The sequence below is a fragment of the Gasterosteus aculeatus genome, chromosome 8, assembly GCF_964276395.1.
Source record: "Gasterosteus aculeatus chromosome 8, fGasAcu3.hap1.1, whole genome shotgun sequence".
NCBI classification, from domain to species: Eukaryota; Metazoa; Chordata; class Actinopteri; order Perciformes; family Gasterosteidae; genus Gasterosteus; species Gasterosteus aculeatus.
In genome coordinates this window covers 21,783,000-21,810,554 of record NC_135695.1, presented here as the reverse complement: position 1 = coordinate 21,810,554, position 27,555 = coordinate 21,783,000, and the positions used below count along the sequence as shown (strand labels likewise).

The 27,555-nt window shown below is 49.4% G+C and overlaps 2 protein-coding genes across 23 annotated transcripts in view; one reads left to right on the top strand and one right to left on the bottom strand.

The window, feature by feature from the left end:
- Positions 1-1,435: 1,435 nt before the first annotated feature.
- On the bottom strand, positions 1,436-6,265 carry dcun1d4 (DCN1, defective in cullin neddylation 1, domain containing 4 (S. cerevisiae)). 4 transcript variants are annotated; one of them, XM_040183402.2, is made up of 11 exons: positions 6,148-6,265; positions 4,896-4,966; positions 4,741-4,780; positions 4,558-4,645; positions 4,385-4,473; positions 4,227-4,297; positions 3,890-3,981; positions 3,663-3,771; positions 3,446-3,550; positions 3,048-3,165; positions 1,436-2,962 (listed from the first exon to the last, which is right to left on the bottom strand). In XM_040183402.2, the coding sequence occupies exons 1-11, from the start codon at positions 6,188-6,190 to the stop codon at positions 2,907-2,909; spliced, it is 882 nt and encodes a 293-aa protein (XP_040039336.1). In that variant the 5' UTR covers positions 6,191-6,265; the 3' UTR covers positions 1,436-2,906. The 4 variants fall into 4 exon arrangements, with proteins under 4 accessions (XP_040039336.1, XP_040039337.2, XP_077964940.1 ...); XM_040183403.2 differs by having other exon boundaries at positions 3,048-3,150; positions 6,148-6,182; XM_078108814.1 differs by lacking the exon at positions 6,148-6,265 and adding an exon at positions 5,929-6,141.
- A 2,086-nt stretch (positions 6,266-8,351) lies between these two features.
- fryl (furry homolog, like) overlaps positions 8,352-27,555 on the top strand; it is a 47,467-nt gene continuing 28,263 nt past the window's right edge. For 8 of the 19 annotated variants that reach the window (XM_078108773.1, XM_078108779.1, XM_078108778.1 and 5 more), the window contains exons 1-11: positions 16,161-16,480; positions 17,752-17,817; positions 23,303-23,508; positions 23,596-23,649; positions 24,344-24,483; positions 24,566-24,662; positions 24,963-25,042; positions 25,709-25,789; positions 25,887-26,055; positions 26,660-26,752; positions 26,823-26,921. In XM_078108773.1, the coding sequence (XP_077964899.1) occupies positions 16,291-16,480; positions 17,752-17,817; positions 23,303-23,508; positions 23,596-23,649; positions 24,344-24,483; positions 24,566-24,662; positions 24,963-25,042; positions 25,709-25,789; positions 25,887-26,055; positions 26,660-26,752; positions 26,823-26,921 (1,275 nt within the window). In that variant the 5' untranslated portion in view covers positions 16,161-16,290. Of the gene's footprint in view, positions 8,598-12,481; positions 12,542-16,091; positions 16,481-17,751; positions 17,818-20,193; positions 20,798-23,302; positions 23,509-23,595; positions 23,650-24,343; positions 24,484-24,565; positions 24,663-24,962; positions 25,043-25,708; positions 25,790-25,886; positions 26,056-26,659; positions 26,753-26,822; positions 26,922-27,555 lie in introns of those variants that run through there. The other 11 variants (XM_078108788.1, XM_078108785.1, XM_078108782.1 and 8 more) reach the window with 6 other exon arrangements.

The following is a 27,555-nucleotide window of genomic DNA, read 5'->3' as shown; positions in this document are numbered from 1 at the left end:
AAACAGAGTTGGGGCGGACGAAGGACGAGGCAGAGCTCGACAGAAAATTGGACTCGGTGCGGCCTGAGTTGAGTCTCGCCAACATACCCCGTGTCAGGAGGGCTTTGGATATCAGAGCACAGAGGGAATCCCGCTCCAGCGAGAACGAGACAACGAGCCTCAGTGTTCCCAATCTGAGTCTCGGTATCCCACAAGTGAAGAGACGTCTGAATGTCAAGGGGCCGCTGCAATCTTCTTCCAGCGAGAGCGGAAGTGACACCAACCAAAGCAGATCTGCATCAAACATGTCGGGAATGACAGACAACGACTCTCTAATTGCTTACAAGCGCGTAATCATGAAAACATCGCCGCTGCCAGGTTGGTCTTCCTCCCAGAGTGGCCAGCGTGAAACTGAACGTGTTGAACAAGAAAGTCCATCCTTTGCCCCAAAGAGAGTTCCCCGCGTGGGCTTTGACAACGTGGTGGACGGAAGAACCGGGCGGCCTATAGGTGGTGCGGACATACCAACAGAGATACGATGGACCAGCATCGGCCGCCAGATGCCCGACCTCTCCGTCCCGAGTCCAACGGGACGCTCTTCTCCCGTTGCCCGTGATGTTTCTCTTTCACCCGGCGGAGGTTTTGAGAAGCTTGACGCACCCAAGGCCAGGAACGAAAGGAGAGGCCTCGGTGCCCTGAAGGCCATGTCTTCGGACAGACGCAAGTGGGACGCCACAGAGGGAAATTGGGCTTCGGTTGCAGCTCCTCGGTCGGATGATACCAGGTTTGAGAATCACAGGTCTGCGGGGGAGGTCGAGTCGTCAACTTCAAGAGAAACAGATTTGCTGTACGGCATTCCCCGATACAGGAGGCACGACCTCGGAGGTACTGGACCGCCACGGGAAGCCCCGCCTCTTATCCCCACGACACAGTCCCCGCCGTAAGGCTTACGTGGAGGTCTACAGAGAGCAGGAAGTAGGAAGTAGGAGGGGAAATGGCCCATTTTTCATCGCTACCATAAAACCTAATAAGACTATTCCCCAAAAGGAGATGAGTGAGTTCTGATTTTTAAAGTCATTGGCTTCCAAAACACCTATAAAACAAGCAAATGACTGGCATTGATGTTGTACACGATTGAATAGCCCAAATGCTGATTACATTCTATTGTTAAGTACCATCTTCTGATGAAACGAAAAATCCATTTGTTTTTAGCTTCTGAAGGCTCGGTTTAACCGTTCTGATTTACCTCACTTCTGTGAATGAATTATTGATTAGAACAATGTCTACCCTGTGATCGATTGTGTAAAACAAATCCATATCAACTTAATAGTCATGTATTATTAAAACGCCTTAAAAAAAAATCTCTGAACAATACAACTTTCATCTATGGAGTGCATCTAAAAAAGAACAAGGAACTTTGGTAAAAGTCTTAACTTAAGAAGCCAATGAAAGCCAGTTAGTTAATAAACCCTTTTATTTATGTATATAGACATTAGGTTATAGTGAAAACTGACAGACACTTACATAGTGTACATACATATTTACATTTGGGACAAGGGTGTTCGTCCTCCTGCATCCTCATGGGAGAAATACTAAAACATTGCTCTCGGCACAGTATTTGGTAAGCAATCGACCTCCAGATGTGATGCTGAGCATTCAGCCACAACCAGAGAAACACAGTTTCAGCTGCAGTGGATTTCAACGCGTTTCTTCTTCACAGCACATTTCCACGTGTATTTTTATGTAAATATAAAATAAATAAAATGAGATCCCGGCCGCCCAAAGCTTTGCAGGGGGGGGGGCGAGGATGCGTCAAGATGGGCCGAATGCAGGAGGGGAACTCGTGCTCCCCCTGTGAGGTCACGGCTCTCAAGAGAAATGTAATTTCATCAGAATTAACATAACATGGTCGTGAATATCGAAATAATTAAGCACAAAACACACAAAAATTCCTGTACAAAACAAAAGAAACAAATAAAAAATAAAAAAAAAATAAAAGAAACTCATCCATTCACAAAAAAGGCTCCGTCGGAGCAGGCATGCAAATATTAAATCTCCACGATCACACCACGGCCAAAAAGACAAAACCTTTATACACGTATTAAGAGAAGGGCAGAGAGTCTGATCCCCACGACCCGCTCCAACCCTCACGGACCTCGTCCTGAGGAGGGTCACCGGTCTTCCACTGTGGGGGGCGGAGGGGGGGTTGCTACTGGTAAGAAACTATTGGACTATAAGAATTGACTCATTACACAACCCGAATCATCCTGAAATCATCCCAGACCACCGCAGTGCGTGTGTGCACATACACATTTGGGGTTGTTGCTATGTGGGGGTGGGTGAGGGGGGGGGGCATGTTTTTTGAGGCACAGTAACACTCTTACCGACACAACGAGGACGCGCAAAATCACCGCTGAACCGTGAAAGAGTGAGTAAGCAGCAATGCTGGTTGGTTTGGTGTTGGGGGGGGGGGGCGGGGTTAGCAAACTCTTAGAGTAGATACGGCGTAAAAGGTACCAACCCCCCCTCACCCCCCCAAAAATGGAGATGGAGAAGTGAAAATGAATCACTGGCACGAATGAAAAGAAGAAAACAGCTGAGGATCGACCGCTTGACACAGTGTGCTTCAAAATAAGCCCCGCCCCCCACGTGTGATGTCATGTTATCAAAACGCACACACAGCAATATGACGAGTCACAGTGAGAGAGAGAAATGCCACTCAGGGCGTGGGCAGGGGGGGGGGGACGGGGCGCTCTGTGCGGCGTCCAACCAGGCTACAAACCAAGGACGACCCCCCCCCCCGTCCACTCCCCCCCCCCCCCCCACTTAACCAGGAAGCCCCAACAATCACTGCTTTACCATCGTATTGTGTACTTGTTGGTTGTTGATCCTCAGTCGTTTGTTGTCACAGTGGTTTCTTCTTCTCTTTATGACATCTGTCTCTCTTTGTACCACTCGACAAACTCGTCCAACAAAACCGGCCCTGTCGGCACAACGAGACGGGATTAGTGTGTGTGTGCGCGTGTGTGTGTGTGTGCGTATGTTTGTGTGTGTGTGTGTGGGCTCACAGGCGCCGTCCTCGTCGTAGTTGCTGAGGTCCAGGTTGATTGTCCTGCTGAACTCCAAAACGTTGCACCATTGGTCCTTGTTGATGACTTTGTACTTTGATTGCTGAGGAACGGTAAACTATAAATTAGACAAATAAAAATGAATTTTTCAATACTTGTTGTTAATTAATTAATTAATTGAGTCCCGCCCCTTGAACGCCGACTAGCCAACTATAGCTTAGCATCCGCCATTAGTCGGTTCTGCTCCACAGTATTTTGGATTTAGTTTAGCAAGTCAAATATTCCCCGTGACGAACAATTATCTACCAGCTCTGATTGGTCGTCACTCGTCACATGCTAACAAGTTGTGAACTAAAATCTAATTTAATCTAATGTTGCAGAGGACCTCTGACCCTTACCTCTAGAAACTGATTAAACACCGGAAACAAAGGCCACGTCTTCCCCAGAAGAAGACCCAGCATGCACTTGGCCGTGTTCAAGTCCAAACTCCTCTGATCCTTTTCCTGTCCGGTGAAAACGGCGACATTAAGACCCCCAGCGTACGTGGAGCGTACAGTGACATCATCATGTGTGTTTGTGTGTGTGTTTGCGTGCATCAGGACAAACGGGACTCACCCGAGCGAAATCGAAGGCGTATCTGTAGATGAGCTTGAAACTGGTGCCGTCGTTGAGCACGGACCTCAGGTAATCCAGCGAGTTCCTCAGCCGCTCCGTGGAGTCGCACCTGGTGGGGGGGTCAGAACAGAGCTTCAGAAGGACGCCGCGCTTCCGCCGCCATCACCACCACGCCACAGAGGCACGCGACTGAGCGCTGTGTGCGTGTGTGTGTGTGTGTGTCATACTGCAGCGAGCCCATCCCCCTCAGCCACTCCTGCAGCGTGAAGTAGCCCATGCTCTGCGCATCCAGCTTCCAGGCCAGAACCAGCATCACCACCTGGGCACACGGGTCAGTGGGGGGAACAACGGGCCTTTATTTAGCTTCTGGGTGAACTGATTCACACCCCCAGAGGGATGTCCTTCACTAGGAGTCATCACAGACTGGCTTACCGTCAACATCACTAGTTATTAGCCGGTTATTACCCGTGTAAATCTCCTCCGTCAGCTCGAGCAACTAAGTTGAGCGGAGAGATGAAAAGCCACCGCTAAGAAGTAGAGAAACATTAAAGAGAAGCTCCTCACGTTCTCCGGCTCCACCCCGATGTCCTCGCAGAACTTCTCCATCCCCTCTGGACCCACGACGTCATCGCAGCCTGTTCACGCCAGAGAAAACTACCCGTCAGCGCCGATAAAGCGGCAACGCGACCACGTGAGTGACAGGCCCCCGAATGAAGCTGCACCTGCGTATTCGTAGAACCACTCCAGGCATCTTTTGCTGGAAAACGTCTCCTCCTCGCGGATTTGCGGCGTTTCGTGTTTCCTGAAAACGCTGCAGAGGAAGCAAGAAGGTTCACTGGTGTTAAGGAGCCGCCTCGTTGCCGTTCACGGGGAGAAAAGGGGGCGGATGTCACACCTGTCCTGGCGACTTTTCTTGGCCGACATGTCCTCCACTGCAGACGGCCTCCTCTTTTTCCTGGGAGGCATGGCTCTGGAGCAGCACGCTGGGGGGAGGAAGTGGAAACACGCACATGTATGTGTAGACGAACACGCGTGCGCGCGGCACAAGAGACAAGGGTTAGACGTGTCCCCCGGTTACCTGAGGGATGGCTGTCCTGTCCAACGTCTTCTGTCAGGTTCTATGAAACGCAGAGAAACCACATGCCGGTGAGCAGGGCACGCCGCTCACAGCACAGGTCTAAATATATATAGATATATATTTATGAAATACACAAGCTGCCAGCGTGTATTTACCAGCCTGTGCAAGGTGTGGTGGATCTTATGGATGCCGGCCAGTGTAGTCAAATGGGAATTCAGCTGTAAATCTATTTCCAACAACAAAGAGACAAATCAAACTAGCGCACAACTCCAGCGGCTCGTGACGTCATCGCATCACTAACACGAAGTCGGGTATTTTATTTCTCCGATGTCGCCGCTAGTCAACAACCAACTCTCCAACTTATTTCGGGTTTCGTTTATACTTTAAAGGAGGTTCCGAAAAAACAAAGATGTCTCTCACACGGAGAGAAAAACGCATGCAAACTGTACGTAATCGCGCGTGCTGCCGTTGTCTCCAAATGCGCCCCCGCCCGCGGAACTCAACCCTGTCATCAAATCCCGATGCTTTCTGGGAAAATCACACACGTATAGCCTGAGCTGCAGACCTAAAATAGCCGTGCAGACGCTGAACTTGCAAGGAGTTTACAAAGTATGTGCAGGGACGGGCTTCTGGGTGCTGTAGTCCATTTCCTGTAAACAGCCCTGGCGCCTCTGCCGCGGGAGGGGGGGGCAGAACTACAACTCCCAGGCGTTCACAGGGCAACTATTCCTCTCAGAGCCCTGTGCTCCCCTCTTTTGCGCCTCAGCTGATTTAATGCATTTCACTTAAACACGTCGTATGCATGCTTGCGCACAACACGTTGCGCAGACGCTTTTCTCGCAGCAGCTGGTTTAAAGGTGCCGCAAAGCCCGACAGCACTGCAGCAGCAGGCAGGCAACCGACGATCTTAAACACAACTGCGTCACAATTTTGGTTCCCTGCAAAGGTCCGCAGATGACCGGAAAACGGACGCTGCTCGCGGTGTCACGAGAGGAAACGGCCCGGTGCGTCCTCGGGGGAAGGAGGACTAGAAACGCAAATTACGCGCCGATTACACACAACAAAAAGAAAAACCCTTGTGGGTTCACAAGTCGCTGCGCAGCTCCGCGGACGCCACGCGCACACAACGAGCCCCTGGTGTCAAACCAAACCCCCCCCCACCCCCACCGGCCCCCGCGGGTCCGAAACCTCTGCGGTTCCGGCGGCTCTCCTCCCTTTGTTGTCGCCCAGGAGAAACACTGGCAGATACAAAGGGGGGCACCGAACTGCACGGAATCCATCCGCACACACACATAAGTAGGCGCAGCGACACAACGCGGCTGTTTTGCGCCCCCTCGGCAAACTCCACGACATCCGCGAGGGCTCGCGGTTCGGTGCTGAAGAAGCCCCGGTTTGGTTTCTACTCACTTGCCGCATCAGAGTGCATTTTTATGGAACATACAGTGAACATACAGTACTGTGGGAAGTCCAGAGACCGGCCAATAGGCGGGCCATGTCCACCTAAGCCACGCCCACGGACGTCGGTTGGACGCGAGGTCGCTCGGTCTCCGCCTATTGTCTCCGTGTATTGGCCACTCGAGCTGCCGCGTCACGGGAAGGCGGGAAACGGGGAGATAAGCCCCTCCCATGCGCGCATCTGATTGGTAGGTGCTCCCCAAACAGGCTGCGATAGCCCGGCTACCGATTGGTGTAGAGAGTTCCTTTTTTATATTTATGGGCACGTCACACGCCAGAGATTCCTCGTGCATCCTCGAAACCCAGCCCACGACGGGATCTGATTGGCCGCTTTAGTGAAGCGCTGACCCGCCCCCCGTGAACCCTGTTTGGGTTCTTCAGGTTCGGCCCAGCCGGGCGGAGGTTAGCGGCGGTGCGTTCGTTTTAATGTGAGTTACGTCTCAATTCTCGACCGTTGTGTGAGTGACGTAACCCCACCCAACGTCAGTGAAGCTCCTGGGCTGTGTTCCGTCGGCCCGGTCCCAAATAAAGCTTTAACGTGTTTCCCCCGGCAACACTTCCTTGTCAGGTGACCGCAATTCCAACATATGAGCAGATCGAACGTACGGTTACGGACTGACATGTTCTGTGAGTGAGGTCTCACATGTCCTGGGGTCAGAAGGTCAGTGAAGGGCTCAGGTTGTGTATGTGAAGCACAGTGGCACTATGGAGATGACTGGTGGTGATGTTGGTGGATGAGGGAGTTCATGTGTTGTTGTGGAGCCTGTTCCCTTGTTAATGATACAAGCGTAAGAAGAACGTGTTGTCCAGAGCTTCGTTTCAGCTGCAGCTATGTTATTTTAATATCAGCTAACAAGTGATCCAGTTGAATAACTGGATCACTTGTTAGCTGATATGATGAATCTTTGACTCTTTGAACACAAATTTAAACCAACTGGTGTTACCTTCAATGTAGTTCCGGACTAACCGCCTTCAGGGAATATCGCTCCAATAGTTGATCACAGCCGCTCTTTGCTTATGTAATGGTGAAATGGCACTGGAATATTTCAACTAAGCTACACTTGTACTTCTAGTCCATTTCACATTAAAAGTATCCTACATAAATACCTCTACTATTTGTTGTTGCTCAACTAAATCACCACTCTTTGCTGTCCTGCCCCTAAATGGTGGAACGAGCTCTCTGATGACATCAGGACCACAGAGAGCCTTCACATCTTCAGACTAAAGACACACCTCTTCAGACTCTATCTCCACTAAAAACACTAACAAATTGTAGCACTTTTCGACCTAACATTTTTTACGTATTATTCCATGACATTTTATGACCTAACATATTTGGATTTTTTTTTCCAAAATATTTTTCCCCCCAATATATTTTTTAAAACTTTTTTCTCCCATTACATTATTTGAAATAACATATTTTTACTTTTTTCAAAACGTTTATTACCGTATTTCTTCATAATTCTCATTTAGGTCTAAATCTCCCAAATAACAAATATTAGGCAACTTTTGTGGCCCTAAAATATGACACAACTAGGTATTCCTTTGAATATTCTTGGTTCCGTTAACAATATTAGGCAGATCTAATGTTTTAACGATGTTTTGATACAAAAAATTATTTGTTTTCATGATTTATTTTGATACAATATTATCCTCCAATGTATTATTTTCTGTTTACAATCATGCCTCCATTTTTTATTGATTGCCCTATCCATCCATTCCTTTATTATTTCAAATAAATAAATACATTCGATATTTTACTATGCAATTTATTTCTTGTACATGTATTTGATAATTGAGGCTTTTAATTTGACCTTTTTATGTTGTCATTTTATTTATTGAGTTATTTATTCATCATAATGTCCGTCTTATTCCTCCATATCTTAGAAGTGACGCTTTAATAAAGTTTATTTTAACAGAACTCCTCATCTCAACCATGGAATTCTTTTAAGGTGTCTTTAGCTCCGACCCTGTCACTGTAGCTCCTCCGAGTAGCCGCCCGCCTAGCACAAGTTTCGGTCTACGCTGGTCAATATAAAAAGGCGAACTCCTAGCATACGTCACCCTCGAAGACGTCATCCAATCAACAGGTCGGTTTCCTCCTGATCGCCACGGATTTGGTCCAATAGAGAGCTGCGCTTTACCTGGGCGTACACCTCTTGAGCCAACCACGAAAAAGAAGGCGGGAGCACTGGGCAGCTCGTCCGCTCCGTGTGGAGCTCCCCCGACACCGAAGCACTGTGAGAGAGAAAAAAAAGAAAATCTCACCACTACGCAAAATCTTTCCAATGGACGAGGGCCAGGACGTTCGAGCTTGTTCGGCCAAATGAGAAGAACGTCTGCAAGCTAGCCACCTAGCTCAAATTTTAAAAAAAAGGAAAGGAGAGGAAACAAGAAAAGTTGTGAGTAACGTCGGCTTTACGAATATCGCAGCGATTACGCACACGGCGGTTGACGTTGGCTCTTGTCAAGTTCCGTGATTAACTTTGCCGTTGAGGTTACGTTAGCTCTTCCAACACAGTTGGCAACCGCAGCGATGCTAAGTAGTGATGGCTAAGCAGCGATGCTAAGTAGCGATGGCTAAGCGGCGATGCTAAGTGAAGGGAGTTGGGTCTCCCTGTGCTTAACGGGAGCTAATCGCCTAGCCACCGGGCAAGCTAGCCCGCAGGCTGTTGTCAGTTACTCGGAGGCTGGCGGAGAGCTAGCCGCGCTGTTAGCAACTGTGTAACGGTTGCTTGACAACTGGCTGCTCGGCTAAATCAAGTTGTTAAATCAAGTTGCTGCTAGCTAGCTAGCTAGAAATCCGCCTATATTATCAATACCGGGCTAGCTGCTAGCTGAAAGCTACCATGATGGACGTTATCTTCATATGTTAGCCACTTTTACTTTAGTAGTTCTCTTTTTATTTTCTGTGTGTGGCTTGTTAATAAAGAGTCCCGTTAAACAACCGATGTGACGTTGTGTTGCCACACACACACACATACACACACACACACACACACACACGGAACTTTGTGACGCTTTTTTTTTTAACTTATTCACCTGGGTCATTTATGAGCAGGGACTTTTTGGTTTTATGTAATAGTTTGTTGCCATGACCCTTTCATGTGTTTTTCTCTCTCAATGCATTACAACAACAGTGAGAGAAGTGTCAAGCCTTGCTTCCAGCTAACATTCCATCTGAGGACTTCATTCTCCTTGTTTAGAGTGCATCTCGCCCACAATGGAGCGTTTGTTCGTTTTCTGTGGAGGCACATTGCAGTGGCCCTTGGAGACAGACGGATGGGAAGGAATCTGGTCAGTCTGCATGTTTGGCGGCCGGAGGTGGAGATGACCAGAGCTATTTCAGACGAAGCCACAGTGACAGGGACTTTTTTTCTGTGACCGTGGGCCCACACGTGGCGGCTGGACTGCGACAAACCCAGTTTGCACATTGTGCTGCGAGATCATCGGTGTATAGATCGGATCCTCCTTCGTTTTCCCCGGGATAAGCCTCTGATGGCAGTACAGATGTGTATTATCTGACTTGTGCACCAACTAGGGGAATCTCTCCCCCCCCACACACCCAGATTGCTATCTATTTGAGATTAACTGGGGCATAATTCCAGTGAATTGGTGTGTTTGGTTTAATCTAGTAAGACATCAATGGCACAGAGGAGCATGGGGGAGGTATAACGGCCCCACAGTGGCCCCACACTAAGCTAGCCCCCCCCCACCCATGCAAGGATTAACCGCTAACTCAGCATTTCAATGGTGACTGCAAAAATCTGATGTAAAACAAAAACAACTCTGTCTGATTTGTGTTTCTCCTCCAACACCAACCTTTATTGTTTTCAGGTCTTATTCATAAGTTTGCATAAGCAGTTATCAACTCATAATTCATTTCTTCCCTAAGCGAAGTGTCCTCCTCTATAGGGGCTTGAAACCTTCTGACGCCCTTTGACCCCGCGGCAGTCAACTTAGTTCCATTTAGAAAAGCGCCGATAGCAAATTCTTGTTGGCCTTCCCCAAAACGTTGAGGCCTCCGTGTCACATGATGTGAGCTTTTCCCTTATTTGTGCCAGATTTCCGTAGGTGACCTCTTATCTGCACCGAGCGGTTGTATCCGGGCGTGTGTTTGTATTTGCAAACAACTGAATTATTAACGGGACAACTGAACAAACAACACTTGGAGCAATTGAACATGAATTTGGCTGAAAATCATCAGCACCAATGTGAATGGCCACGTTGTCCAGCATTGGACACACACACACACACACTGGAGGAGTAAGATTGAGCAGTATTGCTGTGCCCCTCCATTCAGTTTTTGGGGGAAAAGTCCTCATGAAGATAAGGAAATTCACGAGTTGGTAAATGATTAAAGGCAGTGAAGTTGTTCCAAAATGTTTCCAGATCAGAAGGATGCTTGATCACCATCTGTGTGACCTTGATGGAGCTGACTTTGTCCCCCTCCTCCTGGTGCAGTGTACATGGAGGCACAGCAGAACCTCCTCTGAGCTACGCGGGTGAAGCTTTGCTTCTTATTGATTCAGTTGAGCGACTCGGGCGTAATGTAGCTCACGATACGGGCCGAGTCAAACCCAAAATAACTTGTAATTGAGCCCTGCTGAGGAAGATTATCCTTGGCTCTGGGAGAGAGGTTTTGGAGCATAATTGAGTTTGGGTCCGCCTTCGCCAAAGAAACCACCCCGTCTTTGCCCTCAAAGTGGCCTCAGCTGAGCTCCGTTTCTGCCCCGTGCTGGATCAGCTTCGTCTGCACCGTGTCGCTCAGAGCAAGGCGGGCAAAAGGGTCTTTGTTCATGCGCTTCCCAGTCGGGAGAAGCCGCTAATGTTTCCCCTCAAGATGTAGTGATTAGAGCAGGTCCGGGCCTGTCGTTTTGTGTCGAGGGGGGGGGGGGGGGGCGGCACATACAGGACTTGGTTCACTGTACCTGCCACCTGGTTCTGAGCTCAACAGGAAAGCAGAAGGTCCCGATATGAGCCGAGACCTTGTCTCTTCTTTGCAGCATCCTCGCCGTGTGATGTTAGAGTCGAGTTAACCATTGATGCGATCGGTTCTGCCCCAGCGACCTTTGGCCCCTCTCTCTGGCACCAAAACCGGACAATATTTGGACTCGGCTCTACAGCACCTCAGCCACAACTTTTGCCTTTTGATAAAGTGGAGTTAACCATTGACGAGATCAGCTCTGATCCCACAACCTTTTGCCCTCTTCTCCTGTGGCGCTCGCAACAAAAAGTGCACAATATTTAGACTCAACCTGAAATAAATCATTTTCCGGTAAATTTGAGAGCGGTGTTTCAGAGCCTAAATATAGAGCGCCAGCTTATGATGTGGCTGTATTCGCTGCAGCAGTCAGGATGTGCACAGGGTTGGGCCTTCTGCTGTGGTCACAGGTTTTTAAAAATGTTTTTTGTAGCAGGAAGCCAGATGTGTTGTTGTCACGTCTGTCGGCGTGAGAATCGAGTGTTTGTGGTGGACTGAGGCGCATGACGTGACTCTGTTTGGCTGTTTTGACCTTTTCTCACCATCCTGTCCTCGGCGCTCTCTGCACTTGGTTGGCTGCTGGGACTCCAGCCCCTTCTCCCTTCCTTTGTTTGACTGCAGTTTGATTACGCTTCGCCGTTTTTTTTTATGACAGTCCAATGTCTCTGATACCCGCTTGTCCTTCCTGCTGCCACCGAGCTAACGGCGCTTCTTAAAGGCGCCATCACTTACCGAGTTACCGTAGCTCTTATCATTTAGCTCTCCGCCTGCCGCTCACTGTCAAGCGATGCAGCTTGCTGCTGTTTGTGTGGAGTATAAACTTGCTGGTGAGTGATAAACCTGATGCCTGATTGATGCACGGACCCCCATACGTGCATGCCTGATTGTGCATTTTAGGCGGCATTGGATTAAACCCTCCTCAGTTAACGTCTTGAATCAAAAGAGAAGGCCGCATACCAGATTACCCGACTGAAGAAGCCTCTTTCCATTCTGTGATGATTAACTAGAGCGAAAGTACACACTCTTATGTAAGTGCCACTTGGACGTAGCGGGTAATCTTCAGATTATTACTGTGCTCGGGATGTGCTTTTAATCCGATCGCAGCGCAGAGGCCAACAGTCGACCTATCAGGTCGCCGCCTTTCATCTAACTGACCGTATGAGTGAGTGAAGGGATGAATTCTCTCAGCCGCTCGGTACATTGCCGTGCGTGCTCCGTGTCCAGTCAAAGGTCAAATGCCATACAGCCTGTGATAAATGTGGACGCTGTTAGTTAAAGAAGTTCCTCTGTGCTCCGTTTCAGGTCCTGGTGCAGTGAACTCGCGTCTCTTCCCAGTTGCAGCCTGAGCTCCATGGCCTTAAGGTACGTCACGGGGGGGGGAGCTGTGGCGTTGGGCTGTCCTGAGACTGCGAGTTAAGCAGTGTGGGAATGAACAGGGCGCTGCATTAATCTCTTTGTTTTTCTTTTGCTGCCTGCTGGAAATAGAAACATTCAGTCTCTTTTGTGCTCCGTCCTTCCTCAGACCGCTTTCGTTCTCGGTGAATGTCGTCATTTGTTGACCGTTGCATTTCTGCAGTTATGCTGTCTCATGTCTCATGTCTCGTTTGAAGCCTCGCAGGCCCCCCAATCAGTTTCATTGACTATTTAAATATTATTATTATCATATTAAATTATTTTCTTTATTTGCTGTGTGTGCTCTGAATAAATACACGTGGAATAAAAGAGGCTGTGCAGATCTACCATAGTGTTTAAAGTCATTGTAGTTACCACTTGTTTGTGTGTTAATGTATATTTATAAGACCTCCAGTATAAAGTACACAGGCTTCAAGTTTTGACTTTGTCTAAATCAAACTCTCAACCTGTTTTTGTGAGTCAGTTTTTGGCAGAACCCTTTTTAGAAGTTTACCATTTAATAATATATTTTTGAAAAGAAAGAAGGCTGAACGTGAGAACTGTGGTTGCGTCATGTCGCTTGAGCAAAGCGGTTGCGATGTGGAGTTTCTGCTCGTTTCCGTGGCGTCTGGTTGCCGAGGGTAACCGGTCAGGACAGGAAGAACCCCACACAGACGGATTTCATTTAGGTTCTTGTTGGGTCACATTCTTCGGCGGCGGCGACAGTCTTCTGCCGGGTCGCCTCGCAGCGGTCGAGGCGGCTCTCTTCTGCTGGTCGATTGGCTGCAGGCGGCACGTGGACGTTCCCCTCGTGCAGATGAACCCAGTAGAGGGAGGCAAACGGGGGCTGGGAAAAAGGCAGAATGTATGTCGAGTGCAGGAACCGAGAGAAGCGATGCGGTCGGGTTTGTCAACCTCTAAAACCCGGAGAGAAAAAACACAAAGTGTGCAGGGAAACGCATTTCTGACATGGCCCCACTGAGCTGTGTGTGTGTATAAACTGTTTCATTAGGTCTCCGTAATGGTTGTTGTTTAGGATAGAAAGCTCTTGTCGCATGCATTAATGTAGTTCTATGGCTTCATCATTTGAGGGTGCAGTTGCCTTTTTGCACCAGTAGAGGGCAGTGCAACTTTGTTTTGATATTCAGCTCACGACCTGAAAGTGTTTACTGACATCAGGTGGTGGAGTTGCCCCCCCCTCCATCAGCTGAGTGCAGAACCTACTGTGACTTCTGGGCTCACCAGTTTTCCTGTTTTCTGCTGCATGAGCGCGAGGGGGGGTGGGGGCGGCGGCAGTGCTGCACATTGTTCCCAGAGCTTCCTCTTCCACATTCCATCGGTGGGGGGGGGGCGGTTCTGAGCAGCGGTATTGTTTCAGTGGGACCTGGTCCCCAACTAAACCACAGCTGCCTCCACTGGCCATTATGGAGCTTGAGCCGGCTGATGCTATCTTCATCAGTTCTGTCGCTCTGTCTCCGTCTCTCTGTGTCTCCGTCTCAGTCGTGCACTTTCTCCCAACCAGCCTTCTTCCTCCTTTTTTGTACATACAATATGCATAATTTTATTAAATTCAATTAAAATGCTTCATTTTCAATATAACTCTGCATTTTATCCACACACACAACTCAATTTCTGACGTCAAAGAAGCCCAAATCCAATCTTAGCAAGGTCTGCTCTCGTCTGCTCCGAATGTGGGCGCGACCTCTGACCTTTGAGGGTAGACGTGCGTCCACGTTGACGGTGTCAGCATTTAGAAAACTGGAATTTGTTAAGCTAACGCTTCGTGAACAATGACACTGAAGCTATGAGCACTACTCACGCGCGCTGCAACACTTGTTTCAGTGTTTTTTTTGCTTTCTTTTGCGTTGACTGTTTTATCTCACGGTTTACACAAAATGCTGCAAGCTAACATGTATTTTTGCGTAATGTACCTTTAATGACCCTGGATCTTTACAAAATATTTATAAATATCAGGAAACATTTATTGCCAAAATATGTCAAACGTACAAGGAATTTGTCTTGGCGGTTGGTGCGTGACACAGTGTAACAATAGACAACAAGACAGCAGTGCACAAGTAATAAAATAAAGTATAATGAAATGCTAATGCAATGGGTTAGTAATATTAAGCATAAAGTGCACTAGCAAACAAGTAACAAAGTGACGAGTGACGACAAAGTGATAATTTACATTTAAAGTGACGTGTGCAGTGTGAAGGGGAGTGACCGGTGGAGCGTTATAGTCACACATTTACTGTTTTATAAGAATGACAATGTATTATTCTTATAATCTTTGATTAAAGCATACCTTGTTACGTGTGACGATAGATGCTTTCAGAGTCCAGATCATTTTCCTAGTTTTACTACTATATTATTGTATTAATAAAGCCAATGCAACTGTACAACTGACTGTACTCAATAGTGATGCTGTTGAAGCAGGACCCTAAAAGCTGCTCTGTTTAGTAGCTACTTTGTGCATTGTAAAGGCGTTGAACTGAATTTAACGGTAAATTAATCAGATTTAATGACGCTCTAACGAGCTTTTCTGGCCTTTAGCGTCACGTCTTGCTGAGCGTGTGCGCTGTGCCTGCTGGCCTCCAGGGGGCAGACTTCTAGCAGACTTCCCCTGCAGGCAGGTCTGGTGCTGGATAAGAGAAGTCCATATAGAAGAGACTCCCACAGTGGAAATGAGGAGCTAATGTATTTTGAGAAGTGGCGTATGAAAGGGGAGCCGTCATCTGGCGTGCTGCCCGTGTTTCATGATGTGCGTTGTTGCCCGTGTGTGTATGTAGTGCTGCTGTATGAAAGACGTCAGAAGTGCATTGTTTATTGGTGGGTAATATAATCAACAATAGTTATCAACAAACTGGACCGGCCTTTTTGAAGAGGAGCTCTTTGGATGATGTGTTGACTTCCCCGTTGTGCCGAGTCGCGTGATCATAATGAATGAGTCGCGTAGGTAGCGGTGCCTCTTTGCGGGTGGTGTCCAGGTGTCTCCCCGACACCCCCAGGGACTCCTTCGGGCGCCAAGCGTCTACTTTCTATTTATTTCATTGTTTTTCACGCGTCAGCAAAGCACAGTCCAGGCCCGGGACACTTGGAAGGGTTTGGGTTTGCTGCAGGTAGAAGAAGCAGAGCGCAGCAGTCCGTCATCACCCCCCCCTGCCCCACTCTGCTGATTCTGCAGGAGGGGGGTATATTTGTATTGTATGAATGCTGTGTAACGACACTGACGACGATAAGGACTATCGGTAAAAGCAGCCAGACCCGCCCCCACGCCTCACACTTCCCTTCTACTGTCAGTCTTCTACCTCGCCCCCCCCCCGCCCGCCAGGGTGTGGCCCCACGTCGTCTCTGTTGTGATTGGCCGCCATCCCAGACTTGCTTTATCTCCTGTGGAACATGTTTCTAGCTCCACCCCAAGATAGCGCTTGGCACCAAGTAAAAAAAAAAAAGCAAAGCCCCGCCTCCGCGATGACATCACAGCCCAAAGAGGCACGTCTGTTTTTTTAGTTTTGCTTCCAGGGTGAGCAGACAGGTAAAAGTTACTAGTAGAGGAAGGAAGCTGTTTGTTGATCTACTGGAGGTGGCGTCTGGTCTCGGGGCTCATGATGGTGCAGCAGGAGACCGGTTAAAGGGGGGGGGGGTCTGTGACAGGGCAGGTTGTTTTGTTTTTTTGGAGAATGCCACGGCCGGGGCGCTACGCACCCGAGTGACGGATCATGGAGTTTCTGAAGAGCCTGGTCCCGGGTGCCATGTCGGCAGAGGGGCCCGTTGAGCACAGGGGGGGCTTACCCCGGGAGACGGGTCCACGGCTCCTCCGCATGAGGCGCCTCAGCCTGCTGGCCATGGGACAGGCCATCGAGGAGGTCCCGGCAGAGCCGGTCCGATGGAACCGAACCGGCGTCAAAGGTACGGCGGCGCCGCGCTGACTTTGGATCGTCTTCATTCAGGAGACTTTTAAAACAGTGAATGCTTTCTGTTCAGTTGGTTGAGCTTAACATTCATGCTGACATGCACATTAATACATTCTACTGATAAATACTAATCGCAATTATCATTTTGGTTTTAATCAAACGGCCAAAATGAAATCACAATTATTCATGGAGGTTTAAGGATATTAAACTTTTCACGTTTGTTGTCGATCATGTTGAGTTAGTTTTGAAGCCAAAGTCTTAATCGCGATAAATATTGGATTAATTGTGCAGCCATAATATGATCGACTGTATAAAGCACATTTCTACACACACACACACACACACACGCACACTATAATCAGCTGGATTCAAATGATGCAGAATCTGATTCAACAACAAACAGTGTGAGCAAAACAAACCTCGTTGCCTTCCAGCTCAGGCTGAATTAAAGCGCTTTAATATTAAACACCAAATGGATTGTCAGGACGCTCTGCAGACGTTCCCCTGAACGAGTTCAGCTCACTTAGCGCGTCTCGCTTGGCGCCAAGCGGCTAAATTGGCAGATCCTCTTCAGGTTTACAGAGTTCAGGTCACGAACCAAACGCAACATGAATGCTGAGGTTGCGCTTTGCTGGCTGTTCACCGTGAAGACGCAATCGTTTACCAACACGTCTTTGACATGTTAACTTGCTTTGCTGTCCCGTGGCCTCCAGGAGAGTTCCGTGATTCATGTGCTTCTAATAAACATCTCTCTCATCACTAGTGAAGAGCGCTCGGTACCACGGGCCGAGTTGTCCGTCGGAGCTTTTCGGGTCAGGAGCAGGAGACGGTGGACTGAATATTGGATCACTCTGGTCCCTGCAGGTCCTGCTGGCAGCGGGACCGGCCCGCTCTGGAGCGTACGAGTTGTGCTGACGATGTTAATCCCGTGGAGGAGGTGCAGCATTGTGTGTCTGGATACAGTGGTTAAGGGTTTACAGGAATGATGCGTGCGTGCAGGCCGGGCGATGACTTGCGCGGCTGCTGTTCTTGTTTCTTTGCGGCTGTGCCTGTCGGAGCACGCTCGCTCCCCGTCTGCTAGGCTCTCCCGTCCTCTGAGAGGGGGGCTAGCTACGCTAACGGCGAGGAGGCCGGCTGGTGTCTGTGCACACGCCGGGTCGGCGCTCAGGAATGCTAATGGTTATTTGATTTATCGTGGTAGCGTTTCTACCTACTGCCATTTGGGAAATCTCTTTTCAAACCTTTCCTTTCTTTCTTTCCAACTAGGAAACATCCGTCATATTAGAAACTTCTCCTTTTTCCATCATGCTGGTGGTGGCGGGGGGCACGATGGTGAGTTGTGTGTGTCAAAAGTGATTTGATAGTTTGCATTCCGGGCCGCTGTTACCTCGGGGATGTTTTGCACCGTGTCTAAATGTCAGCGCCGCTCCCTGGTTGCAGAACTGACTCTTTGCACGCAGTGACATCACCCGAGTTCCGCCGAGTTGTCGGGATGGGATCCGATTGGGAGGGTATTTGGTTAATGGGTGCAGCAGGGCTTTCCTGTTTGTGATTTGGGAGTGTTCGGAGCATGTGACCAAACGCGAGACGGCCGGACGGCTCGTTCATGGAGGCTGGACTCACTGAGCGCTCCTCCGTGGTGGCGAGACCAGGCTACAAGCAATGAGCCGACCTTTCTGTACCTGCATTAAGACGCTTAATTCACACCCCTCCACAGAGCGACGGGGTGCTTCTGACCCGAGGATGACTCCCATCACAAACGCCGCCGCTCTTCATTTCTGCTCGGCAAGTCTGAGAAATGAGTTTGCTTCGGCTCGGCGTGAGCGAGAAGAAAGGTGTCTGTGGTTAGCGCACGGCGCTATTTATAACGAGGTTTGATTAGTCACAGCATACTGCTAAAGGGCGTAATACCTCGGCAGCTGGCCGAGTGAAATCCGCCCAGTAAAAAGGTGCGAGCGTACCCTATTATCACAGCACTTAAATGACTAAAGTCACCATACCAGGTTATCCCACGCGGCCAACGGTACCAGCTGACCTGCTGCTCATTCCGGGATTTACAAAACCGCAGCTACGCCACAACCGGTTATCATCTTCGCCAGCCTCGGCCTGACTGAGTGGTTTGCCTCCCGAGCGGCGTGTCCTCTGCAGGCCCCGGCTCCACCGCCGAGGTCAGGGATCGAATTACAGCTCCTATCGATTACTGAGCGAGCGGGGCAGCAGGAAGTGCATCCTGCGGCCCGCCGGCTCCTGGGAGGAGCAGCTCCCGTACCAGTGGGGATGGCGAGCTGGACCAGCGACGCTCCCGTAACTCGCCGCGGCCGTGCACCCAGTCGAGATCCTTCGCCGAGCGAGCGCTCCTCTGCAGGAAGGCGTCGGTCGGAAGTCGGGGGTCGGCCGGCGGGCCGACTGTTCCCACCGAGATGATGTTGTCTGTTATTCTACTGCATTCCTCAAACAATAAAGGCGGTTTACAGAAAACAGCGTGGAACCGAGCGGAGGTCTGTGCGTGTTTATCTCTGGACGCGTTGACTGATAAGGGCGACAATAAGAACTCTAATTCTGTTTTTAAACGCCATGTGTACACATTGTCGCTGCGAATTCCCCCCACTGCTCCGAGGAGCCTGATCGAAGGTCTACTTGAGACACGAGTATTAGTATTAGTATTAAAGCAGGAGGTTTAAACATAAAGTGATTTGGATGAAATGTCACTTTTCAGAGTTTTGAACGTTTCTAAAACATTGGCGATGTCACCGGACGGATTTAAGCGTTATCGCTGCGGTGGGACGCTTGTGTGTGTGTTTGCAGGCAGCTCGGCCTCGTTTCAGCTTAACTGGCGTAGCGGAGGACATGGAGAGAAAACAAAGCGCGTTTGTCCGCTGCGTCCCCCCCCGCCCCCCCCCAGTGTTTGGTAAACAGGCTTCATCCCGCGCCGGACTGCAAAGTGCTTGATGTCGTGTGGATCAGTTTTTAGGATAATCAAGATTAAAATATCGCGTGATGTCCACAAAACAGTTACCCACGGCGCCAGCCCCCCCCCCCCCATTTTTTGTTTTTTTTCAATACCACAACGTTATTCCATATTCCTGTGACCCCCCCCCCCCCCTAGTGGTTTGTAGTCTTGGTTCACGGCCAAATCGGGTCGCTACCAACAACTTTACAAGCGAGCTGTCAATCAGCGTGTAGCCCCGCCCTAAAGCATCCCCTGTTTTATGGTCTGTTTGACTCTAAATGGACCATCAGTCACCAAATGAACATCATGCTGTGTTGAAGAAGACGTGAAACTAGAGACTGAGACCATGAACTCATGTTTACAACGTTCACTGAGGGAATAAACGAGAGAGAAGTGGAGTCACTCTCATAGTCTTCTATAGGGCCGGAGGGGGGGGGGGTAATACTGCTTGTAGCCTCCCAGTTGTTCTCCTCCCCTTTTCTCCCACCCTCCCTCGCCGCTCCTTCGCCTCCTGCTGCAGTCGGGGATGACGCATCACTTTTGCCGTGCAGCTTACAGGAAGTGTCGTTTTCGACAGGCCGGCCCGGGGGGGGGGGGGGGCGGCACGGTAGCAGCTCAGACATGCGCACGCATTGCTGATCCACAGCCAGGCGGCACTCGCAGCCTTTTGATGACATCATCAACCCCCCTGCCCCCGCCCCCCTGCCCCCGCCCCCCCCAGTTGGCTGTTGAAACAAGCTCGCTGTCTCTCCAGAGAAAGGAGCAGGCATCAGAAAAAAAGGAAGAAGAGGAGGGGCTGCTTGTGAGCGAATGGGGAGGCAGGGAGTGTTTTGGGGGGGTGGGGGTGGCTGACGCACACACACACACACACACATACACACACACACACCACAGGAAGAGGAGCAGAGGGAATATTGCTGTGCATTGTTGGGACTTGTTCCGTGCTGCTTTTCTGGAGGAAAGTTCTCGCCTCCCTGGATTGTTTTGCCGCTCTGAGATCTGGGATGGGGGGCCGCGGTCGCCGGGCTGGAATACTTGTCTAACTGACCAGGGAGGGGGGTCTCCGCTCTCTCTCGCCCTCTCTCTCCAGTTGGAGGAAGCATCTCTTCCCTGGGGAGTCTTGTCACGATGCTGCCTCTAAACAGCACCTGTGGAGGCTAGCGTTCAGCTCCATCCTTTCGGGGGGGGCAGGTGATTTCTCTGTGGAATGAAAGTGACGGGAGCCGCGTAGACTTTCTGCTGGGGAGCCCAACTTTTTGTTTTTGGAGAGCGGGAGGGATAGAGGCACCATGCTGAGCCTGCAGGACTCGGTCTTCTTTGAGATCAGCATCAAATCTCTGCTCAAGTCGTGGAGCAGCAGCTGTGAGTACCGAGACCAGCTTGCACACATCTTTACCCCCCCCCCCCCCCCCCCCCCCCCCCCGGCAGAAGTGTTGTACTCGCTGGTGTGCGTCCCGGTCTGTGAGAGTTCTTACCCCCCCTCCCTCTGACACAGTGGTTATTAAGGGAGCTGTCAGGATGAAGGATTATGTTTAGTCCCGGTTTTAGCCGGGCTCGTCTGATGTGTATGCAGGTGGCAGTGAATAGCCCCCCCGCGCCCCCCCCCCTCCCTTATCCTGCTCCTCCTGCTCCTGCTTGTAGATAAAGCTTCTCTTGAGGAGCATCTGCAGAACACTCTCTGTACCTTCATCACCGTCGCTCTCTTCACTCTCCATTAGCAGCCTCCCCCCCCCCCCCCCATCTTACTTGCCTCCTCCTTTTAAAACCCTCTCTCGCCGGTTCCCTCTGGGGCCGCTAATGTTTCCCTCCTATTGATCCGTCTTCTGGTTCCCTCCTATTATTAGCTTCCCAATCGTATTACATCAGAAATAAAGGCGCTTCCGTCTCTGAAGAGCATCGACGGACGGCGGTTAGAATTGTCCAATTACGTTTTTTTTACACTTGGACATTGTTTCCTGTGCAAAAAATACTTTTTACAAATTAGTCGTGCTGTTAGCACGAGGCTTCAACTCCGTCCAACGCCGGCGTGAGCCGGCCGACCACGGTTCTATCCAATCTGCACTCGCGTGAATCCGAATCAACATGGAACTACATCGCCGTAGTTTGACGCGGGCGAGGACGCATGGAGTAGAGGGGGTTCGCCGGGAGCCGCAGGGTTGGCGGTTCGAGCCCCGGCTGTGTGTGTGTGTGTGTGTCCCTGAGCAAGACGCCCAACCCCTACTTGCTCCACGCTGTGTGGGGGGGTAAATGCAGAGAACAATTTCCTGTACGTGTAAAATAATACTGGCTTCTTCTTCAGTTTCTCACTGGTTCTCTCCCACCAGTCAGTCCTCCCCATTAGAGCTGTGGTTCCAGTCTCGCAGTAGATATCGAACCGCTGCTGGATCAGAAACCAGCGAAAGCTTCTAAGTTTCTCCAGGTCCTTGTTAGCAGCACCTTCATGTCCCTGTAGAGTTTGTGCAGTGTATATGTATCATATTTTTAAAATAGAAAAGACCACGTACACAAGAAGATCAAACAATCATTTGCCATCGAAAGGTGAAGTTTGAGATAGTTTTAAAGTCGCTGTAATGATCATTTGCGTAAACTTTGAATTCCCAAATCTGGTGGAGGAGTCAAATACGGACTAAAGGAAGTCGTCATGAGGGCTTTGAGGAGACTGGTCCCACGGAGGCTCTGATTGGCTGAGAGGAGCTGGCTATGTGACATCATCGGGGGGCTGTTGGTGCAGCACAGTAAACAAAGAGCTCTGTGCTGCTGGACAACTTGACCACAACACGGCCAACGCTCTCCACACAAGTCATCTCTAATGGACCATAATATTAAAGGGAATTATATAACTGCTTTAATTTAAATTAGATTTAAATCTTATTCAGTAAAATCACTTAGTGATGTTAGTGGGCTTCATCGTGTGCAAAGCAATTGTGCGGCAGTTCTTTCCATGTTATAGATGTATTGAAAAAATAATTGATTATGAATATAATAGTAGTTTATAATGTTTTTTTCTTTAAAGGTCAATCCTAACAGCTGATTCTGCAAAAAGAACTTTACAGAATGAGTTTCATGAGTTAATTTGAGTGTACTCTGTGTATATTTTGCGAGGTCTAAAAGCTTTTCCTTCGCTTGAAGGAACCCGACGGAGTCTTTCCTGCACTCTGCTCCTCGGAGGTTGTTGCACTGTTAGGAATGTGTGAGGGTTTCTATGACAACCAGGAAGAAACGGAACAAGGCCTCCTTTCCTGGGGGGGAAGGAGGTCAAGGGTCGCTCTGCGAATGTTCGTCCATTGTAGACCAAACCGGTCTGATGATTATTATGATGCAGTTGTCGTTTTATTGGTCCTTAAGTGCTTGATACGGTCATTTAGGGTTAGTTTAGTTTGTGTTAACTAGAATATTAACTACTGACTATTTTTCCCGCCTGTATTAAAAGTAGTAATTGCTGTTGATAAATACGTAATAACTTCATTCAGTATTTACTTATTACTCTACTACTCTAAAACTCAAATGATGAGAGAGATCCGAGATATAAATCCTAAACGCTGGCCTGATATTTTACTCCTCGTCGATTTGCCTTTTGCGATTTGAATAAGACAACCAAATGATCCGCGTCGCATGCAAACCTGCAGAGTTCATTTGTGCGTTTCATAAAACTCTGAAGCCTCGGCCTTCTTTAGCTCAACTCATTTCTGTCAGTTCCTGGCTTTTTTTCCGGTTTCACGTAATCTTCTCCCCCACACGGTGACAACAAACACCCAGGAAGCGTGACGCCACCGGCAGCGATAACACGGACTGTCGGTGTGTTTCAGCCTCTTATGATGCAGTGAGGTTCAGACGCTGAGTTTGTAATTTCTCTCTCTCCCTTCGCAGCTCCTGCGCCGGTCAGCAGCGTGAGTAGACGCCGCGCCACCTCCTCGGCGACCCCCCCCTCGTGGGAGAAACCCAGCGTAGCCGCCATGTCGAGCATCACCATCGACCCGGAGCTCAAGCCCGGGGAGTTCGTCATCAAGAGTCTGTTCGCCGAGTTCGCCGTGCTGGCGGAGAAGAAGATCGAGATGGTGATGGCCGAACCGCTGGTGAGTCCAGACGCACCGCGCGTCATGTGACACGTCTCCAACCATGTGACCCATCGACTGACCCTTCTATCGTCCGTCCCTCCACAGGAAAAACCTCTGTCCCGATCCCTGCAGAGAGGAGAAGATGGACAATTCGACCAGGTCAGTTTCCCTCACTCGTCCCGGGGCACCATCCCGATTTCTGCGTGTGCGCGTGATATTCGACTCCCACTCCTAGACCCCCCCCCCCCCCCCCCCCCCCCACTCGTCTGTCTGTACCTCATTTACCCCCCCCCCCCCCCCCCCCAAACGCTTTTTTGCTTTGCGACACAAACACCACAAAGGTCGCCAGCGCCAGCGCTGTGGATCCAGCTGCCCTGATGGTGGGTGAGGGGGGAGCGAGGAATCGCTGCGTCATCAGTAAATCCGCATCAGGTGCTGGAGTGCATCAGGCCGGGCGCCGTGAGAAGGGGGGGGCAGGGGTTGCATAACTCCTCCTGCCCCGGCATCCATCCATCTCCTGCTCCACCCTCTCCTTCCTCACGCGGCACTGGCCCTTAAATACGAAGGCACGCGGAGCCGACGCACAGATCCTTACGGCCACCTCGAGAGGCAACGCGCGTCCTGATGATGTCGCCCCTCAGAGAGCGGCGACCGGCTGCCCTTTGACCTCTTTAGTAAACTGACGAAGCGGCAACAACCGACACAAAGGGTCTGTGTTGCTGCCTCCGCTTCCTGAAGACAGAAACCGAGTCGTCTGTCAGTCGCGGTCATCTTCTGTTAACACGACCGAGGTCGAAGGTCGACGGCTTTAAAATGTGACCATGACTGATTGTAGTGTTTGTTTCCCCCCCAGTTAATAAGCTCTATGAGCTCCATAGCAGAACACTGTTTGCCCTCCCTGCTGCGCACGCTGTTCGACTGGTACCGGCGGCAGAGCGGCACCGAAGACGAGTCGTACGAGTACCGGCCTCGCTCCAGCACCAAGTCCAAAGGGTGAGTCCCCCTCTACCCCCCCCCCCCCCCCGTCCTCCCAGCGGATCACTAGTGAGTGGTTTGTTTTCTCTCCGCTCTGCAGGGACGAGCAGCACCGGGATAAAGATTACCTCCTAGAGCGGAGGGACTTGTCCATAGATTTCATTTTTTGTTTGGTTTCGGTGGAGGTTCTGAAGCAGGTGAGCGACCCGATGCTGACGTGCACCTGTGTGACCCACTTCAGGTTAAACGTTCGGCTTTCTCACTATAATTGAATTTGATTCGACTGGGACGGATGTAGTTTCCCCGCTGATCGGAGTCTGCTTTTAGTAGTTTTTGGAACGACTGTCTCAGGGTTAGTCTTGTCTTTCCTTGCGGGGGGGGGGGCTGTTTCTAAGGCGGACATTTGTCCCGGTTAAGTGGCCCGTGGCTTCGCTCCGGTGCGTCGGCTAAAGAATGGCAGCAAAGAGTCACTGATGGTTGCGTGTTTTGCGTCACAGATTCCTCTTCATCCAGTGCCAGATGTTCTAGTACACGAAGTCCTCAACCTGGCCTTCAAGCACTTTAAACACAAAGAGGGGTAAGTACTCTATTTCTATATGGTCACTGTGTCCCTATAAGCCGTCATTAGCGACACCTCCAGGAAGGTTATTTGGCTTTTCATGCAGGTCCTTCTGTTTCGCTTTTAAGGTCCTGAATTATTTGCAGCTGGGACAGTCGGCAAATGTTTTTCAATGAACAAAAGTTATTAAAATGGGGGAACTAGTTATCTTGGTAAACGTATTTTTTCTTACCTGTAAGGTCCTAAACGGAAGAGAAAAATATTTTCAAAGATCACTTTTCAAGACCAAGTTAACTTTTCTTTCTGTGAAAACATGTTTGAATGTTGTTTTTTGGTCCGGATCATGTGATCTCCTGTTTGTTGTTGTATTGCTCATTTTGGCCACTAGAGGCCCGAGTGCACCACTTCCTCCTCTTCTAAATGGGACTAAAATCATTTAAATCAGTTTAATTTACACAGCTATTCAACGTCAAAACTCATTTATTTCTTCTGTCTTCACAGATGAAAAAAAGGCTTAAAATGTATATTGCAAAAAATCTTCCCACATGTTTAACAAATTAGAAAAAATGTATCTTTGGTCATCCCGGCAGAATCCTTCCTCTGGCCTTCTCGGGTTTCTGTTTCACGTCTTCAAAATAAAGCTGCATTTTTTTCAGACTTAATGACTAGTGCCTTGATTGACAGGTACTGTGGCCCAAACACTGGCAACGTGCACATCATCGCAGACCTGTACGCCGAGGTTATCGGGGTCCTCACACACTCAAAGTGAGCCGACTCTCTCTCTCTCACACACACACACACACACGCCTTAGGTTTTCCACAGTGTAGATGTGTGTCTGCGTATTTATATTTGTGCGCTCAGGTTTCAGGCGGTGAGGAAGAAGTTCATCACGGAGCTGAAGGAGCTGCGGCTGAAGGAGCAGAGTCCCTACGTGGTGCAGAGCGTCATCAGCCTCATCATGGGCATGAAGTTCTTCCGCGTCAAAATGTACCCGGTGGAGGATTTTGAGGCTTCTTTTCAGTTCATGCAGGTAAAATAGTCTTTTATGTTGCTACGGTTACCGTGGCTGGTATGATTGTTAAAGTACTCCTGACATTGTTTATGTAATGTTCAAAGGTGGGGGTGTAGGTGGTGTATTTTTCATTCACACATATTGACTCATATTCATTCTTTTCAGTTCACCAAAGAATACATGCGTTTCCTCTCGCCGGTAGTTTTACATGTATGCATGCATGTTTCTCATCATCTGAGCGTGTCGGAACACTTTCCATCACAGATGAATTCGTATTCACGATGCGCAGAACTCGTGTCACCTCTGGGAATTGTTTAGACCCAATATATATATCGTATCCGTTGTTAAAATGTATTTCTTGTTCCCCTGAGCGGGTTTGCTTTGTGGCATTAAGATTTAATTAATGAAAGTGCGTTTTTTCCAATATTCTGCATGCCAAAATCAACCGAATCCACATTTTCACGTTTACATGTTTCCACCTTCTTTCAACCCCACAAGAAGAAGCTGCAGTGGTTGAGACACGCATGTGTTAAAGCCGTCTTATTGATCTGCCCTCTTCTCCCAGTTTGTCTCATTCTCCTCATGTACTCTCCACTCGTGTGGCTTTGATGCCCTCCTCTAGGAGTGCGCCCAGTACTTCCTGGAGGTCAAGGACAAGGACATAAAGCACGCGCTGGCCGGCCTCTTTGTGGAGATCCTCATCCCCGTCGCCGCCGTGAGTAAACGCTCCGTCTTCGCGCGCTTCTCCCTGCGTGGACGTCTCTGACGAGTCCTTCTGTCCCCAGGCGGTGAAGAACGAAGTCAACGTGCCGTGCCTGAAGAACTTTGTGGAGATGTTGTACCAGACAACGTTTGAACTGAGCTCCAGAAAGAAGCACTCCTTGGTAGGAACATCCCATTTTATTTTTACTTCCATTCTGTGTTTACCTCGCCGCATCTCTACGGCTTCTGTCAACTTCTCCGTTGTATCAGAGAGTAAGTAAATTAATCCATGTAGATCTGATATAGTCAGCAAAGATGCACCGATGGCAGGTTTTGGTTTTGGAGGATCAATTCTGATTGTGATATCCTCGACGTTCAAGTCATGGAACGTATTTTAATTCAATGGAGTGTTAATAATAAAACATTCACTTTTAAATTACTCCCATTTCCACCCAAACTGGACTAAGATACAGGATTTCCACAAATCTTGGAATAAAAGTTACTGGACAAATTCCCTCTAGTGACCAGCAGGGGGCGACTCCTCTGCTCCCATAGACGTCTATGAGGAAATGACTCTACTTCTCTGTAGTGACCAGCAGGGGGCGACTCCTCTGCTCCCATAGACGTCTATGAGGAAATGACTCTACTTCTCTGTAGTGACCAGCAGGGGGCGACTCCTCTGCTCCCATAGACGTCTATGAGGAAATTACTCTACTTCTCTGTAGTGACCAGCAGGGGGCGACTCCTCTGCTCCCATAGACGTCTATGAGGAAATGACTCTACTTCTCTGTAGTGACCAGCAGGGGGCGACTCCTC